Source organism: Palaemon carinicauda, unplaced genomic scaffold, assembly GCF_036898095.1.
Source record: "Palaemon carinicauda isolate YSFRI2023 unplaced genomic scaffold, ASM3689809v2 scaffold577, whole genome shotgun sequence".
In the NCBI taxonomy this organism is placed as follows: domain Eukaryota; kingdom Metazoa; phylum Arthropoda; class Malacostraca; order Decapoda; family Palaemonidae; genus Palaemon; species Palaemon carinicauda.
In genome coordinates this window covers 53169-72567 of record NW_027171846.1, presented here as the reverse complement: position 1 = coordinate 72567, position 19399 = coordinate 53169, and the positions used below count along the sequence as shown (strand labels likewise).

The 19399-nt window shown below is 36.6% G+C and overlaps 1 protein-coding gene across 1 annotated transcript in view; it reads left to right on the top strand.

Moving 5' to 3' along the window:
- Nucleotides 1–19399, top strand: part of Rrp6 (exosome component Rrp6) — a 39638-nt gene that overhangs the window by 19228 nt on the left and 1011 nt on the right. Inside the window, exons 8-17 of the mRNA XM_068369457.1 lie at nucleotides 395–585; nucleotides 1005–1161; nucleotides 2069–2217; nucleotides 3147–3309; nucleotides 3889–4110; nucleotides 8580–8726; nucleotides 9857–9976; nucleotides 13444–13617; nucleotides 15054–15212; nucleotides 18725–18970. Of these exons, the coding sequence (XP_068225558.1) occupies nucleotides 395–585; nucleotides 1005–1161; nucleotides 2069–2217; nucleotides 3147–3309; nucleotides 3889–4110; nucleotides 8580–8726; nucleotides 9857–9976; nucleotides 13444–13617; nucleotides 15054–15212; nucleotides 18725–18970 (1728 nt within the window). The remainder of the gene's footprint in view (nucleotides 1–394; nucleotides 586–1004; nucleotides 1162–2068; nucleotides 2218–3146; nucleotides 3310–3888; nucleotides 4111–8579; nucleotides 8727–9856; nucleotides 9977–13443; nucleotides 13618–15053; nucleotides 15213–18724; nucleotides 18971–19399) is intronic.

Here is a 19399-nt window from a genome sequence, read left to right as displayed (position 1 = left end):
TTTGTGCAAAACATCATCGACCTGTCCCTTTCCTTTGCAACCTCTATTTTTAACCCTTTTACCCCCGGGCTCTTTGGAAATTTCCAACCCTTAACCCCCAAGGGGTTATTTTTTCCCCAGCACATTTTGCAGTATATTTTTTTTAAATTGCTCTAACAACCTTAATTTTTGTCATAGAGAGGTCAGGTTGGTTTCATTCTCTTGGAAAATGCCTGAATTTTCTCAAAAAATTATCAAAAATTTGAAAAAAAAAATTTTATAGCCTTTTTTTGCAAGGACGTACTGGTACGTCCATGGGGTTACGTAAAGGGATGAGTTTTGTGAAACGTACCAGTATGTCCTTTGGGGGTAAAAGGGTTAAGCATTGTCACTAACCATTATTGTTATATTTTAGGTCGCCCACGGAGCAGATTACGACATCCTCTGGCTTCAGCGAGACTTTGGCGTCTACGTTGTCAATCTTTTCGATACGCATCAAGCTTCCATTGTCCTCGAGTATCCCCATCGATCGCTCGCTGCTCTTTTATCCCGTTTCTGTAAGATTGAGGCAAATAAAGTTTATCAAAGGGCTGATTGGAGAATTAGGTAAGGTGGTGATTAATAAATTTATAGTACTTGTATATTATGAAGTTTCGGAAATGTGATTTTTTGTTCTGTAGATGGTACAGAAATTGTATAGTTATTATTGTTACATATGCAACATCTGTAAAACTTTTGTTTGACTGTATTTTGTTTTAACCATTTTAATTCGTCTCAAAACATGTAGAACTTTTGCTTGACTGTATTTTGTTTTAACCATTTTAATTCTCTCTCTCTCTCTCTCTCTCTCTCTCTCTCTCTCTCTCTCTCTCTCTCTCTCTCTCTCTCTCTCTCTCTCTCTCTCTCTCTCTCTCTCTCTCTCTCTCTCTCTTTTTATATATTACAATATTTTTATCAAAATCATTTTTATTATAAAATTTTGATATTGTCTACTGTATCTCAAAATGTTTTACATCTATTTCCAGACCACTTCCAGAAGATTTTATCAGCTATGCAAGACAGGACTCTCATAATTTATTATACATATATGACCTGATGAGGAACGAACTTATTCAAAAGGGGAATAAATTGAATAATCTGATAACTGCAGTATATAGCCGATCTGCTGAAATATGCATGAAAGTAAGGACGAATTTTTTTTGGTATCTTTTTATGTAATTTAAAAACATTCGGAGATCCAAATACAAATTGAACTGAATATAACAAAGATAAGATTTACGACTACTATAATAAGACAATATATCCTTTAACCCTTATACCCCCAATGGACGTACTGGTACGTTTCACAAAACTCATCCCTTTACCCCCATGGACGTACCGGTACGTCCTTGCTAAAAACGCCTGATTACAATTTTTTTGCATGTTTTTGATAACTTTATGAGAAACTTCAGGCATTTTCCAAAAGAATGAGACCAACCTGACCTCTCTATGATGAAAATTAAGGCTGTTAGAGCAATCTAAGAAAAAAATATTGCAAAATGTGCTTGAAAAAGAAAACGCCTGGGGGTTAAGGGTTGGAAAGTTCCAAATAGCTTGGGAGTTAGAAGGGTTAATACAGTAAATAAATTGAAAGTTGTAATAACCTTATATGTATGCCATATGAAACCCATTTATTTGTTGACTTTTTGTTGCTGGAAATCATAGGCCTGGAATTCAAGTTAGGCTTACTTTAGCCCAAAGTGTCTCTGTTTCGACTTAACCATTTTGACTTGCAAGCAGAGTCTTGGAACCTATTAAGTTAGTTGAGTTCATGTATACTGTATGTATGATTTGCATTTAAGGCCTTTAGAAAAATTCTTTTGATCTTATATAAATTATGGTACCGTGATATTTTTACCTTTAGTGTACTACTTTTGTGGATTTACCAGGAATAGATTTTTCCTCTCATTCAAGAGTAAAGAGCCAAAGTCGTTTACTTCACAATGCAATTTTTAAATTTGCTTATCCACTTAACTTTATTCCCTGACAGGAGAAATAAGAGAATGGTTTTTGTATGTAAAATGTTTTACAAGATTATTTTGTCTTACAGAGATACGAGAAACCGATCGTTGGCCCAGACAGTCACATGGAAATATATCGTCGAAGCAGAAAGACTTTTAATTCTAGACAGATGTTTGCACTGCAGGCATTGTATTTATGGCGAGACAGAGTTGCAAGAGAACAAGATGAAAGTCCAGAGTAGGTTGAGATGGCAATTAATCCTTTTGGCAAATAATATTTATGAATTGTTACTTGAAAATATATAGATGCATTACGGAATAAAGGGATTTTGACGAAGGAAAAATCTATTTCTGGGCGAGGAGCCTGTGTCGCCCAGTGAAATGCTCCTTAAAGCACCATTTCAAAGGTATAAATACTGCTAAATATACCAGAGAAAAAAGTTGCATGGAATGCCAGGAATATACCCAGCTCGCTCACCCCTAAAGGGTGTCGGTATTAAACCTGGGGCGAGTGATACCACTACCAGAGGTTCCTTCCAATTAGACTTCTCTCTCCTCAAAATCCCCCGTTACTATGAGGTGTCGTTCACTACAGCTACTGCCCCCCCCCCCCCCCCCCCCCCCGCCACCACCCCCACCCCCGCCACCACCACCACCACCACCTATCCTTCTCCCATCATTCCTTGTTAGCACCCGTGAACGTTGTTCGGATGTGTTTTTCGTCGCTCTGTGTTATTTTGTGATATGATTTACATTTTATAAAACTATATACTGATTTCCTTTATTTATTGATATATAATTGTTCCTGCACAAAGGCAGACCCTTTGCTATTTATAGGGATATTACTTCCAGTGAAGCTGAAAGAAATACCCTTATAAATAGCTCCAAGTTTGTATGTTAGAAAAAATTCAAAATACTTATAAATTTGTCATTTCATGCATTGAAATCAAGAAATTTATTTCGTCTCTGCTTTGAGATTTTGTAATAGATGATATTTATCCGGTTATTTTATATAAGTGATTAATCTTTTCACCACCTTTTGCATAAGGAAATACAGTGTATGCTAACTATCTAGTACTGTATTCATATATGTTAGTAAGTTTGATTATGTAGAATACTAAATATGTCATCTTGCCCTCCAAGCTATTGATTATATTTCTCTTGCAGGTATGTGCTTCCGAAACACATGCTGTTGCAAATTTGTGAAGTTTTACCCAAAGAAATGCAAGGAATTCTAGCGTGTTGTAACCCCATCCCCTCGCTGGTCAAGACGGAGCTTTTGACGATGCACACCCTCATAAGAGAAGCAAGGCAGCAACCACTTTTAGATGTAAGTATTGTTCTTGTAGTGAGCTTCCTTTCCTAAATACAGTACAATCATCCTTAAATACATACATACATATACCAAGGCACTTCCCCCAATTTTGGCGGGTAGCCGACATCAACAAATGAAACAAAAAAAGGGGACTTCTCCTCTCTACGTTCCTCCCAGATCATGTAATGTCATAAATTTAACCCTTTTATCCCCAAAGGACGTACTGGTACGTTTGACAAAACTCATCCCTTTACCCCCATGGACGTATTGGTACGTCCTTGCAAAAAAAAGCTATAAAAAATTTTTTTTTCCTATTTTTGATAATTTGTTGAGAAAATTCAGGCATTTTCCAAGAGAATGAGACCAACCTCACCTCTCTATGACAAAAATTAAGGCTGTTAGAGCAATTTAAAAAAAACTATACTGCAAAATGTGCTGGGGAAAAAATAACCCCTTGGGGGTTAAGGGTTGGAAATTTCCAAAGAGCCTGGGGGTAAAAGGGTTAATATATATTTCCCTCAATTTTAATCTGATAGAGTTATTGGTCCTACTTTTGGAATGAATTATTTTACCTTGTTCATTTTCTTATGACAGATCAAACCAACAACGCTTGAGAACCAGCTCACTTCATGTCAAGCATCAGATGACGTTGGCTCGGAACTCATAAACAGGCACGACTTATCACAGTGTGAGGAAAATCCTGTTGGATTACCGGTTCTGATTAACCCGGGAGATAATCTACTTGGAGACTTGTTTGAAGAGCACAGAATAAGAGTAGCACTCAAGGAATTATCGCAAATGTTTGCTTGCATCAAGGTAATGTACTTGAATGTAGTTCGTATATTGAACATTTATGCTCGTATGTAATTGTGTAGATATGATTTTGTTTCTTTTAAATGTAAGCTTGTTTTTTTTTTTTCTAATAAAATATACTGTATATTATCATTTGTTCTAATACGGAGTACTTACCTCGAACTACTTTCTTAGGAGTATCTGGGATTCTCCTCCCAACCGACCAGAATTTTGTGTAGTTTCCCCTATCTCCGTTTTCTATAGTGGGTGCCTCTGTAGCGGATGAATACGCGCCCTGAGGCGACCCGGGTCAGTGAGCGTGCGTGGCCAGGTCTCGGTCATCAGTAAGTTTCTGGTCGCGGCGTGATTAACATCTCGCCGCACTCTCTTCACCCAGTGCGACCCTTTGTGTTCCCACGCAGTCCCCACGTGTTCACAGATATCCAAAATTTGTCATTGTTTATGATACATTAGCACATACCCTGACCTTAGTATCTTCTATATTATCATGACTAAAAGTCTTTTGAAGTCTATTTCTTCATAAACTCTTAATTTGTAGTTACCAAACTCAGGTTGATTTTCATCCCAGACAATATTACCAAGTAGTTGCTCATTGAAGGCCTTCACTGTGCATATGACAGCATTTATTATTCTATTATTTTCAATTATAGCTGATAAGTTTTGATATATTACACATTCACTTTGAATTTGGGCTTTTTTTACCACAGAAAAGCCTTCATTCACATGCCATAGGCTCCCCTGCTGTTAGCAACTTCACAACAGATTTTGCACGTGTTTAAAGCAGCAATTATTAAAGCTTGTCATTTCTAGAGACATTCTGCTGTGGTTGCCGGTGACTGACACTTAAGTGGAGGGAAGAAATCTGGTTTTTTCCTTTTCCTTTGAAAGTACTTAGATATTACACTCCTTTCATTCAGATTTATGCCTTTCACATTTCTTCATTGGGGAAAGTTCTTTCGTTCTTCAGAATGAATAATACATATACATATACCAAAGGCACTTCCCCCAATTTTGGGGGGTAGCCGACATCAACAAATGAAACAAAACAAAAAAGGGGACCTCTACTCTCTATGTTCCTCCAGCCTAACCAGGGACTCAACCGAGTTCAGCTGGTACTGCTAGGGTGCCACAGCCCAACCTCCCACATTATCCACCACAGATGAAGCTTCATAATGCTGAATCCCCTACTGCTGCTACCTCCGCGGTCATCTAAGGCACCGGAGGAAGCAGCAGGGCCTACCGGAACTGCGTCACAATCGCTCGCCATTCATTCCTATTTCTAGCACGCTCTCTTGCCTCTCTCACATCTATCCTCCTATCACCTAGAGCTTTCTTCATACCATCCATCCACCCAAACCTTGACCTTCCTCTTGTACTTCTCCCATCAACTCTTGCATTCATCACCTTCTTTAGCAGACAGCCATTTTCCATTCTCTCAACATGGCCAAACCACCTCAACACATTCATATCCACTCTAGCCGCTAACTCATTTCTTACACCCGTTCTCTCCCTCACCACTTCGTTCCTAACCCTATCTACTCGAGATACACCAGCCATACTCCTTAGACACTTCATCTCAAACACATTCAATTTCTGTCTCTCCATCACTTTCATTCCCCACAACTCCGATCCATACATCACAGTTGGTACAATCACTTTCTCATATAGCACTCTCTTTACATTCATGCCCAACCCTCTATTTTTTACTACTCCCTTAACTGCCCCCAACACTTTGCAACCTTCATTCACTCACTGACGTACATCTGCTTCCACTCCACCATTTGCTGCAACAACAGACCCCAAGTGCTTAAACTGATCCACCTCCTCAAGTAACTCTCCATTCAACATGACATTCAACCTTGCACCACCTTCCCTTCTCGTACATCTCATAACCTTACTCTTACCCACATTAACTCTCAACTTCCTTCTCTCACGCACCCTTCCAAATTCTGTCACTAGTCGGTCAAGCTTCTCTTCTGTGTCTGCTACCAGTACAGTATCATCCGCAAACAACAACTGATTTACCTCCCATTCATGGTCATTCTCGCCTACCAGTTTTAAACCTCGTCCAAGCACTCGATCATTCACCTCTCTCACCACTCCATCAACATACAAGTTAAACAACCACGGCGACATCACACATCCCTGTCTCAGCCCCACTCTCACCGGAAACCAATAATATTAATTATAAATCCATGTTCGTGCAACATCAAGAGCTAGTCAACCTAACTTTTCAGTTGCAACAAGTCCTGTAGGAAATCTTGGACTGAGGAACCACTGTTGACTAAATGGAAACCTTCCTTTAAAGTAATCCTTTAACCTATTTGGAGTCGGGCATCAGATATCTTCATCTCGTGTCAGTATATGTAGACAAAATCTCAGGGCATCATTACTTGCTAGCCACTTAGAAACTTACTTGACCAGTAAATTCAAATGAATCATTTTAACCTTATCAAATGGCTTACCTTGACTCCTTATCGGTCATATCATTGCAATAACTAATGGCAACAGCTCGCTTTTGATGTTCGTCTCTTTGATGGGCATTCACCCTCACCTGGGAATGCCTTTTATGAGAAAGATGATTTGAACTTGCTTTTCCTGTGGCTTTCTTAACCCTTTTACCCCCAAGGGACGTGCTGGTATGTTTCACAAAACTCATCCCTTTACCCCCCATGGACGTACCGGTACGTCCTTGCAAAAAACGGCTATTTACAATTTTTGGTTTTGCATATTTTTGATAATTTTTTGAGAAACTTTAGGCATTTAAGAAGAGAATGAGCCCTGACCTCTCTATGATGAAAATTAAGGCTGTTAGAGCAATTTAAAAAAAATATACTGCAAAATGTGGTTGAAAAAAAATAACCCCTGGGGGTTAAGGGTTGAAAAGTTCCAAATAGCCGGGGGTTAAAAGGGTTAATTGATATACTTTTTTGGCATTATACATGTAAGTCTAGGAGATAGTTTCGACTCGAGGATTTTTGTATTTGATTATAGGGCAATCAATCAGCTACTCAATCATTTTGGCATTTTCTCTGATTGCATTCAAGGGAATAACTGGTGGTTTCCATAATTGGAGCTTTATGAACACTTTTGGTAACTATATTACCTTTTTGTAATAAGCATAAAACCAGCTTTAAAGGTCTCATACAGTGGAGCCCAGCATGGAGAAAAGCATCTACAGTATTATTATTATTATCATTATTATTATTATTACTAGCCAAGCCACAACCCTAGTTGGAAAAGCAAGATGCTACAAGCCCAAGGGCTCCAACAGGGAAAAATAGGCCAGTGAGGAATGGAAACAAGGAAATAAATAAATGATGCGAATAAATTAACAATAAATCATTCTAAAACCAGTAACAACGCCAAAACAGATATGTCCTATATAAACTATTAACAACGTTAAAAACAGATATGTCATATATAAACTATAAAAAGACTCATGTCAGCCTGGTCAACATAAAAACATTTGCTCCAACTTTGAACTTTTGAAGTTCTACTGATTCAACTACCCGATTAGGAAGATCATTCCACAACTTGGTAACAGCTGGAATAAAACTTCTAGAATACTGTGTAGTATTGAGCCTCATGATGGAGAAGGCCTGGCTATTAGAATTAACAGCACTTCAGAAACAAACATCCATCGTAGGTCTTCAATTCTCTGTCTTTTAGGAGAGGATTACTGTTTTTCACTGGAGATTGCCAAGTTAGAAATTCTTTTAAAAATCTAGATTAGCCCTAAGTCCTCACACTTCCAGGTACATTTTGTCTTAAGAATGACCAAAAATGCTGTGACTAGAGAATATTTCTAATATTCCTAGAAAAAAGCTGTTCAGTCCCTTTATGATACTGCTCATTCCTTTAAGTCTAAGTTTCTAGTTTCCACGCTAATTTGGGTCTGATTTAAACAACTAATTTACCAAAATATACATTCTTTTATAACATGAACAGTATTTAAGGGATTTTGACGAAGGAAAAACCTATTTCTGGGAGAGGAACCTGTGTCATCCAGTGAAATGCTCCTCTAGCACCATTTCTAAGGCAGCTATTGCTGAATATATCAGAGGAAAAGAGATGCATGGAATGCCAGGAATAAACCTAGCTCGCTCACTCTTCGGGTGTCGGTATAGAAAACTGGGGCGAGATTGAACCACGACCATAGATCCCTCACCAATTAGACCTCTCCTTCATCAACATCCCCCTCCACCCCTACATCTCCCCACCCTTCATCTTCATTCCTCTATCAGCACCTGCGTTGGTCAGACGTGTTTTATTTTTCTCTGTGTTGTTTTGTGTTTTTGAAGATGTCTGATGTATTAGAGATCCCTGCTCCCAAGTTGAGTATTATATTTGTCTGTTTGGGATTTCTAGGTAGCGACACTTATTTTTTCTTAACCGTGTTTGTTTTTTTTGTTATCGCCACTGTGTTTATATTTAAGACTGTTTTATAATTTTTTTTATTGTCCTTACAGACTGAATTAGATCACAAGTTAAAAGGGCACTATGAATTGTCAAAGCAGTTTATCAGTCCATTTGAAAGGTATACAACTTACATGGAAATGAAACCTTTCATAGAAGGAGAGAAAAAGAAAGGGGCTGATCAAGATCGTATCCAGAGGGTAAGTTTGAACTAATGTTCCTACACTCAAATTTTTTTAATGAGTTGCATTTGCACTGACTCGCACTGGTGCCCTTTTAGCTCGGAAAAGTGTCCTGCTATTTGATTGGTTAGAATGACCTTGTTCAACCAATCAGCGATCAGGAAACTTTTCCGAGCGAAAAGGGCACCTTTGCGATCCGATGCAAATCTGCCTCACTAAAAAGAATTGACTATAGTTATTTAATTTTGCATAGTTAAGTGCTAGATAAGATATATCCTAATGTATTATAACTGAAATATTTAGTTTTATCTTTACAGAGCATTTATAAACTGATTTTTTGGTCCTCTTAACCTCTAGTTTGCTATTGAGCAATTCATTTTTTCTATTTTTTTCATGATTTCAAGTTGGAGAATGAGCTTTTTCCTGATGTTTAACATTAAAAATTTTATATTTTGTTTAAATTAAGCACCATCATTGCAGAAAATCAAGTATTTGTCTTAGATTTTATCATAATCTTTTAATAGAAATTTCTAATAACACTATTGTAAAGCCATATTTAATGATACAAAAACACATTTATCAATTCTCTAAATCATAAATAGTTCCTTGGCTTGACAAACATTTTGAATGCTAGTCCACTAACTCTAAATATAACTCCATAACTTCAGACAATATATAGGTTTTTTGAGTCCACTAACTAAATATAACTCCATAGTTTTCACTTCAGACAATACATAGGTTTTTTGGGGTAAGTAGACATATTTTAATCTCCATGAGTACAAGCAAGATCAAAAGACCAAAAGGGTGAGCAATTGCTGGTTACATACCCTTAATCATAGTGAGAGAGACATGAGGTATGATTACTGTTGTCACAACATAAATTGAACTGATTTCTCAAGTTGTTGGCAAACTTATCGTGTCACACTTTTCACCTGTCTTGTTGACATACAGGTAGTGTCCTAACTATACGGGAAAGGGAAAGGTGTCATTAAGAGAAGTAGAATTTTTAATTGCTTATTTTGTGAGGTCATAAAGCTTATGCTTTCAAGATAATAGCTTATGATTCAAAGCTTGATTCGAAGATAAGTATAAAAATTTATTTTAAAACTGAAATCTTGTTTTTACCAGCTATTTCTATTTATTTGCAGATTATGGATCACTTCTTAACCTTAACGGAAAATACAGAGAGAGATTTGGTAGCAGAGAAAGAAGATGAAGTAAGAGCATACAGACAGGAAGATGCAAATGAACAGACTCCTGTTCCGTTGGTAAGTTGTATATTGTTGCTTGAAATAAAAATAATTTGTCCTTGAATGGATGTCATAGAATTTTGCCCCCTGAGGGTGGTTAGTGCTATATGTGAACCTCCAACTGTGACAGTAGGTATTACTTAACCCTTTTACCCCCAATGGACGTACTAGTACGTTTCACAAAACTCATCCCTTTATCCCCATGGACGTACTGGTACGTCCTTGCAAAAAACTGCTATTTACATTTTTTTTTGCACATTTTTGATAAATTTATGAGAAACTTCAGGTATTTCCCAAAAGAATGAGACCAACCTGACCTCTCTATGATGAAAATTAAGGCTGTTAGAGCAATTTAAAAAATATATATTGCAAAATGTGCTTAAAGAAAAAAACACCTGGGGGATAAGGGTTGGATAGTTCCAAACAGCCTGGGGGTAAAAGGGTTAAAATGGTCTTTGCAGCATCCTTTTAGCTTCCAGCTGCATTCCCCTTTTAGCCTACTTTTATACCTCCGTTCCTACCTCCGGTCTTCCATCTTGCTGTCCAACCTCTCATAACATTTACTTCATAGTGCAACTTTAAGGTTTTTTCCCCAGTTGTACATAGGTGTTGAATGGACTCCCAGGTTGCAGTGCTGGGCCTTATGGCCCTAAATTCATAAATCTATATCCAAGATTTTTCTCTCTTTACAAAGGGGAATTTTGGAAGGTTAAGACTTGTATCTCAAGGGACAAAGCATACTTGATCGTGTATGAGATATTATGGAATTTCACTATCTGGAGGTTCATCATGACAAAGATGTTTGACTTTCAGGCATGAAATATACTTTTTTATGCTGTATATATAAAATGGACGTCTTATTTGTGCGTTGGAACTGGACAGGTTTCTCAAGTGCATTGTGTTTGATCTTGTCTGTTAATGAAATACACGTAACAAATATAGATCAGAAGGCACTGATTCAATTTGATTAATCTTTTATCTGTAAAACATATTCAATGTTAGGTGAAGAAATTAACTTGTTTGGTAGGTTATTGAAAAAATATAACAATGTCATTGGGATTATTTCATCTCCTCAATCAATTGACAAAAAACTTAGCTTTCTTGCTTAGTAAGAAAGATTACTTTGAGTTTTATGGGATAAGAATGTAAGTTGCTTCATCTTTTGCAGTAACTATGCAGCTACCCTTTAGCTATAGGCAGTACTATGAAAAGCCCTATAGGCTAAATTTCTTCATATTGATTGTTATGGAAGTAGATTAAATATCAATAAGGGCTTAAGGAGGAGAAGAATGGAGCAAAAAAAAAAAAAGAGAGAGAGAGAGACGTAAAAGCTATATACTGTACTGTAGGGAATATCAGAAACCTGGGTTTTTGGAGGTCTCGTCTGATCATTGCAAACATATATCGCTATATCACTTTCTTTCCCACATTTAAAAAAAAGCAAGTGAATATTATGTCTTACTTTAGAGGCTGGTTACCTAAGAATTTTTAGGAAACAATGAAATGTGTTATTTTGAAGGGAAACTATTTACAGTATCCCTTTTTAGTTTGGTTTATAATAATGGTGTTTAGTGTCTTCTTATTAAGCTAGATCAGTGCATTAGTGTATGATGCTAATTTTCTTTAGTCTCAAAATATTCCTGCATATTAAGGAATTGGACCAATTTTAAACGGCTTTTTTATTGTAAGGATGCGTTTCAAATATAGATTAAGAAATTATAGGACTGGTTATGTGGACATTAACTAATATGATTAGAAAGCTATTGTAATTTATTTTAGAATATTTCATCATTTTGTGGTTAGTAAGTTGTTATGAGGACTTCCTCATTTTACTTTTAGGAATTTTTAGTACTTTTTTGAAGATAGTGTATATTCTCATTAGAAAATGGAACTACAGTATAACAATTGACATTGAGTTTCTTTTCCTAAGATTGCAATTATGATATAAGGACAGCTTTTTAACAGGATGATGATTTCTTCAAAGCTATTTATGGCCATTAGTGCAAATGAGTGAATGCTGGCTGTAATGCAAACCCCCCAGGGCTTTTTTGTCCGAAAGTTACATTCCTGTCCCACAAAATGTAATTCCTTTTTGCCAGTTACAAAGACCACTTGTGGAAAACAAATTTTAGTCTATACAAACTAAACCAAAATCATAACTCTTTGGTTGAAATAATTCAGTTTTTTTTTCTGTTTTATGAGTAGGTGTGGGTCTGATATCCATAAGAAAATTAAAAGAAATTTGTTTTTATTTTTTGTTATGGATTTTTGGCAAGCAGTGGGATTTTATCTTATGTTAGGCATGCAGTTGGTAATACCGTCGTTCAATTAGTTCATTATGCATGTTGCATAAGATTTTTCATAACTCTGACCATCCTTTACATTTAGATCTCCTTGGACAATTCTATCCTGTTCTTAATACTAGGCAGGCAGTTAATTCTATTATTATTATTATTATTATTATTATTTGCTAAGCTACAACCCTAGCTGGAAAAGCAAAATGCTATAAGCCCAGGGGCCCCAACAGGGAAAATAGCCCAGTAAGGAAAGGAAAGAAAGAAAAATAAAATATTTTAAGAAGAGTAACATTAAAATAAATATTTCCTATATAAACTATGAAAACTTTAACAAAACAAGAGGAAGAAAAAATTATATAGAATAGTGTGCCTGATTGTACCCTCAAGCAAGAGAACTCTAACCCAAGACAGTGGAAGACCATGGTACAGAGGCTATGGTACTACCCAAGACTAGAGAAGAATGGTTTGATTTTGGAGTGTCCTTCTCCTAGAAGAGCTGCTTACCATAGCTAAAGAGTCTCTTCTACCCTTACTAAGAGGAAAGTAGCCACAGAACAAATACAGTGCAGTAGTTAACCCCTTGAGCGAAGAAGAATTGTTTAGTAACCTCAGGCCTTCTCCATCATGAGGCTCAATACTACACAGTATTCTAGAAGTTTTATTCCAGCTGTTACCAAGTTGTGGAATGATCTTCCTAATCGGGTAGTTGAATCAGTTGAACTTCAAAAGTTCAAAGTTGGAGCCAATGTTTTTATGTTGACCAGGTTGACATGAGTCTTTTTATAGTTCATAAATGACATATCTGGTTTTGACGTAGTTAATAGTTTATATAGGACATATCTATTTTGACGTTTTTACTGTTTTTAGAATGATTTATTGTTAATTTATTCTCATCATTTATTTATTTCCTTATTTCCTTTCCTCACTGGGCTATTTTTCCCTATTGGAGCCCTTGGGCTTATATCATCTTGCTTTTCCAACTAGGGTTGTAGCTTGGCTAGTAATAATAATAAGTCCCTCGTCAGACTGGGAGGAGCGTAGAGAGGAAAGGTCCCCTTTTTTTTATTTGTTTGATGTTGGCTATCCCCCAAAATTGGGGGAAGTCCTTGGTATATGTATGTATAATTTAATAGGGTGTTCATCCTTGGCCCATGACCATTGATTCAAATATTTTGTCGTTTCTTTCAGAACCTTCAGAACCTCTCCTTTAATTCAGTGCCGGAGGAGCCTCAGGAAATAATCAAGTCCCACGAAAGGCAGATAACTCATCAGGCAATTGATTCCTTCTTGGAATCGGCTCGAATGACTGCAGATAAAGGCCAAGACACGGTAACACAGGGTGAAGCAGAGCGGGTGGGCCAAGTGAGTATTTTTTTATCAGTACCAGCAGTACCAGCCGAACTCTGTTGAGTCCCTTGTCAGGCTGGGAGGAACGTAGAGAGGAAAGGTCCCCTTTTTTTTTTTTCAATTGTTTGATGTCGGCTAACCCCCAAAATTGGGGTAAGTGTCTTGGTATATGTATGTATGCATTTATTTAGAAAGTAAGTCCCCTAGATAAGAACCTTCAACTTGAGAACTTTCGAAGCTAAGAATATATGTGTGCATTAAACTAGAAAGGATTTAAATAAGAGCAAAAACAAGACTTAATTCTGTTTTAAGAACATTTTGAATATATAGTACATAAATATATGATATGAAAATATGGCTTCTAAAATTTATTTTCAAAATAAATACAGTAATACATCACAAAAATAGCACTGGCTGTTCCAATAGATACAAAACCAATTCAGTTGCAGGTGGTTTTTTGAGAAATTTCTTGAGATGTGAAGATGGCACCAAAAACCTTACATAAACAATATAGAACAGTTAAACAACTCTATATTTGGATATTTTTTGTAGTATAGAACTTAGAAATAAAATAAAACTATAGAAATGCCTTAAGGTAGATATTCTTTTATCTCATATGATGCTGAGGGGAATATCTTCTATCTTGGTTTATTCAGGGAAAGATGGATGTCGTTTCTGGATGCATTTGGATGCATCTTTTTTCGTGTAGGTTTCCCAAAAGGGGTGAGTTGCGACAATGGATTTTCTCCATCGGGTGGGGTTTGGTCAAAGGAAGAATCAGTACTACAAATAATTTATTTCCTAAGATAGTCTTGAACAGAAGGAAAGCCATCCTCCAATTGGTTGGTACCTACTTGAGCATCCTATTTCTTAGGGAGAAATATTTCATGAAAACCTCTTTTAACCCTTTTACCCCCAAAGGATGTACTGGTACGTTTCACAAAACTCATCCCTTTACCCCCATGGACGTACTGGTACGTCCTTGCAAAAAAATGCTGTAAAATTTTTTTTTTTTCGTATTTTTGATAATTTTTTGAGAAAATTCAGGCATTTTCCAAGAGAATGAGACCAACCTGACCTCTCTATGACTAAAATTAAGGCTGTTAGAGCAATTTAAAAAAAATATACTGCAAAATGTGCTGGGGAAAAAATAACCCCTTGGGGGTTAAGGGTTGGAAATTTCCAAAGAGCCTGGGGGTAAAAGGGTTAAGTTCTGTGGATCTAGCAACGAAGCATTGGCTTTGTATTACTATCCGTACTTTACATATATTAAAAGTCTTGACCTGCATATTCTCCCCGTTAATCATAATGCTCTCTTTTCTTTCCAGATAATCGTTCATTATTTTCGTCCTCACACTCTATTTTACACTCGATAGTTTACACACGATTGCTGGTGGCCACCATCAGACATTTACATTTATAATAATATAGTACTGTCTGTTCTATTCCAGCTGCTGCTTCATTTTAGAAATATCTCAGGATCACCTTCGAAATTGAGACAAGGGTCACCGTCATCTGAAGAAGAAATGGCCGACGTATCAAAGGAAGTAAAGAAAACTACGAAGAGAAACAGAAAGAGGGTCGAAAAGAAATTAGTACTTGGAGATGAGGTAATTGCCTTTTATTTATCTCTCTCTCTCTCTCTCTCTCTCTCTCTCTCTCTCTCTCTCTCTCTCTCTCTCTCTCTCTCTCTCTCTCTCTCTCTCTCTCTCTCTCTATATATATATATATATACACACAATATTTCAACTTATTCATACTTTTGGGTGAACATTACTCGTATTCCAGACCTGCCCATTAAAACATGAAATTTTTTTGCTAATATTTACCTCAAAAGGAATGTTTCCATTAGATAATGAGTTATTTACTCTAAACATTATGCTACAATACTGCATATTGTCATCTAGTGTTGCTACTTAATGATTCAGATAAAACTAAACTTTTTTTCCCCCAAAATTTTCCTCATCAATTCTGAGCATAAGGGATAGATGGGAGCTGTTACTAACTATATATCTTTAGTTTTCACTGATCCTTGTTGGTGAATGTGTTAGGATTACTATGTTTCAAAATAGTTATGGTAGATATATGCTTATTCGTAACAGCCTTCCAACATCGTTAAGTAATTACTGGCAGTTATTGTCACAATAACAGACTAAAAAAAAGAGTTGTGAGATTGAACTTAGCCTTTAGGAGTGTTTGACTTGAATGGTTCACCTCAATTGACTCTGTCAGATACTCCATTTTTGTGGGTTAACAGTCAGCTATGCCGTATTGTATACGCTCACCATATTCCAAGATAGAAACTGGGATGTCAGCCTGGATTTTTACATACGGCTGCTGACGTAAGCGCTCATGAGCAACCACGTACCTTATCAGATAGTTCCTGTAGACTGTGATCTGCAGTTAAAATCTCCAAGAACTTTGGTTGGAGCTGACAAACAGTTGCATCATGTTTCGAGAGGTATTTGAAATCAGCTTCGTGTAGGTTCTGCCTCTAGCTTATCTTGTATTTTCCATTGTGGTGTTAATTATGGTGCAAGCACCTCCATGGCTGAAATGAGTCCCTTGCCTGATGTAGATGCAAAGGGTTGTAAACAGAAAGCTGTCAAGATTCCAATTTGGAAGATTCTTGGGAGCATTATCATGAAAATGTAAGAGACTAAGTACTGAGGTACAGTATCTTTTAGTCTTTCAGACAGCTCATTGCAGAATTGTATCCCAGTTGGTAATGGTAGAAGAGACTCTTTAGCTATGGTAAGCAGCTTTTCTAGAAGGACACTCCAAAATCAAACCAGTGTTCTTTAGTCTTGGGTAGTGTCATACCTGCTGTACCATTGTCATCCACTGTCTTGGGTTATGTCTCTTGATTGAGAGTACACCGAGGCAAACTATTCTATGTTTCCTTATTTCTTCACTGGGCTATTTTCCCTGTTGGAACCCTTGGATTTATAGCATTCTGTTTTTCCAACTAGAGTAGTAGCTTAGCTAGTAATAATAATAACGCTCCCCATAGTTTTACAGCACTTTTTTCCAAGTGCCAATGTCATCTTGGGCAAGGGGCAGGGGGCATATGAGGTTACCAGGTCGAAATCCCCATTTCAAATAGCTGATATTCTTACATCTTGGATGATGTTAAGGGGAATAAGTCTTCTATCTCGGTTTATTCTAGGAAAGTTGAATGTGGTAGATCAATTGAGCAGGAAACAGAAGTCTTCCAAACAAATGATCACTAGCCTACATCCTATAATGTGGATGTCTGTCAGGAGATTTGGAGTTGGATGTGAAGACCAAGCAAATATATTTTCAACCTCCCTCAACAAGAAGATGGGGGTCTCTTGCTCCCCGATACAGGACCGGTTAAATCTAGATCTCTATGCTTTACCTCCATTCTTAATGACTGGGGTAGTGATAACCAAATTCAGGGTCTTGAAGAACAGTAGGATGACTCGGGCTGTCCCCCTTTTGGCCTCGTAGAGAATGGTTTACAGATATGTGACCTCTGCTGCCAGACAACCGATTTCCAAAGTGATTCATTTAAACGCCCACACGCTTCAGCTAACTGGCTGGAGACTATCCAGAGTATTTTCAGAGAAATAGGTTTTGTTAGATCCTATAAATTATCCATTTTATGTTTAAAAATGTCTACCAATAATATATAAGAAGAATGAAATGTAACAAGAACTAAGTTAGGTAATATTGTTAAATTTGTAAATTTTGTATTTTATGAAAAGGATTTTTCTGTTGCAGCTATTAGGGGTTATAAGTCCATGCTTAATAGTATTGTCAAACATAGAGGATTGGATATATCCATCACCATCATCTCCTCTTACGCCTATTGACGCAAAGGGCCTCGGTTAGATTGCACCAGTCGTCTCTATCTTGAGCTTTTAAATCAATACTTCTCCATTAATCTCCTCCACCCTTCATAGTCCTTAGCCTTGTAAGCCTGGGTCTTCCAATGCTTCTAGTGCCTTGTGAAGTGAAGCCCATTTGAAAGTTTGGTGAACTAATCTCTCTTGGGGAGTGCAAAGAGCATGCCCAGACCATGGCCATCTACCCCTCACCATGATCTCATCCACATATGGCACTCGAGCAATCTCTCTTATAGTTTCATTTCTAATCCTGTCCTACCATTTAACTCCCAATATTCTTCTGGGGGCTTTGTTCTCAAATCCACAAAATCTGTTGGATATTGTTTCATTGTCATACCACGACTCATGTTCATACAGTAACACTGATCTCACTAAACTAATATATAGCCTGATTTTTATATGTAATTTCAGGCCATTTGATATCCAAATTTTATTTGACCTAGCCATTGTCTGATTTGCTTTTTTCAATCTTTCATTAAACTCGAATTCTAAAGATCCTGTATTGGAGGTCATAGTTCCTAAATGTTTAAATGATTCCACCTCATTAATCCTTTCTCCTTCCAATGATATTTTATCTTCCATTGCATATTATGTTCTCATCATGCATCTTTTTTCTATTAATCTTGACCCCAACCTCATGTGATATTACATGCATTCTGGTAAACAAGCTTTGCAAGTCTTGTGGTATTCTGCTAATAAAGACAGCATCATCAGCATATTCTAGGTCAGCTATTTTTGTAGACAAATCCAGAAATTGATGGTCATTAAAATTTCAGAATCATTATGTAGGTACTGTATGTTCCTACTTAAACTTCTTATAGATGTTACTAATTGCAATAAGACACGTGTTTCAGATCATGTTTAAAGGCAAATCTTCAATTTTTCTAGTGAACAGTACTTGGAAATTACATTACATCTGTGAGACCTTTTCTTATTGTTTTACTTCGACTTGAGGATTTTCCATGAATATTGATATATTGTTTAGGATTTTCCATGAATATTGTTATTTTATATTTAGGATTTTCCATGAATATTTATATTATATTGTTTAGGATTTTTATTATTATTACTAGCCAAGCTACAACCCTAGTTGGAAAAGCAAGATGTTATAAGCCCAAGGGCTCCAATAGGGAAAAATAGCCCAGTGAGGAGAGGAAATAAGGAAATAAATAAATGAGAATAAATTAACAACATATCATTCTAATAACAGTAAAATTATCTATGAATATTGAATTTTTAATACTATTCAGGTCAAGATGAGAAAGGACAAAAATAAAGCAGCCAAGAGATCGTCCACCGAAGTTCCTGATGAGAGTCCACCGAAAAGAGTTAAAGTTGAAGACGCAGCAAGTGAAGAGGAAAGTTCCGATTCCCAGTCTGAGGAGAGTGATGAACCTGCAGGCTTTGACTACAGTACTGCTGATTACAGCATATTCCAGAAAGCAAAGCTCAAAGCATTCCGTAACAGACCAATTCATGAGAAATTCAGAGCAAAGGTAGGTATCCTTATAGACTTCACAGTTGTAAGTTTGAAAAGATTTTTATTAGGAAAGGCATACCTTTCAAAAACCTAAGACAAAAACTAATAGTTTCATCTTTCATAGATTTCGATAAAATTTGAGTAAGGAATACCTTTTAAAAACCTAGGAAGACAAACCTTAACTGTTAATAGTTTCATATTTCATAGATTTCGATAAAATTTGAGTTAGCAATATGGTCATTTAAAATATCCATAGTTTTAATTAATCAAAAATTTTTAGATGCAAATCCATTATTATCCAACAACTTTTTTACATGAATTTATTCCTTTGGTGTACAAATCTTATAAAACATACCTCCATTTTTTGTACCCTACTTTACAAACCTGTAATTTTACTTATGTTTCTCCACACAAAATAGTATTGTTAGCAAGGAAAGCATTTCAT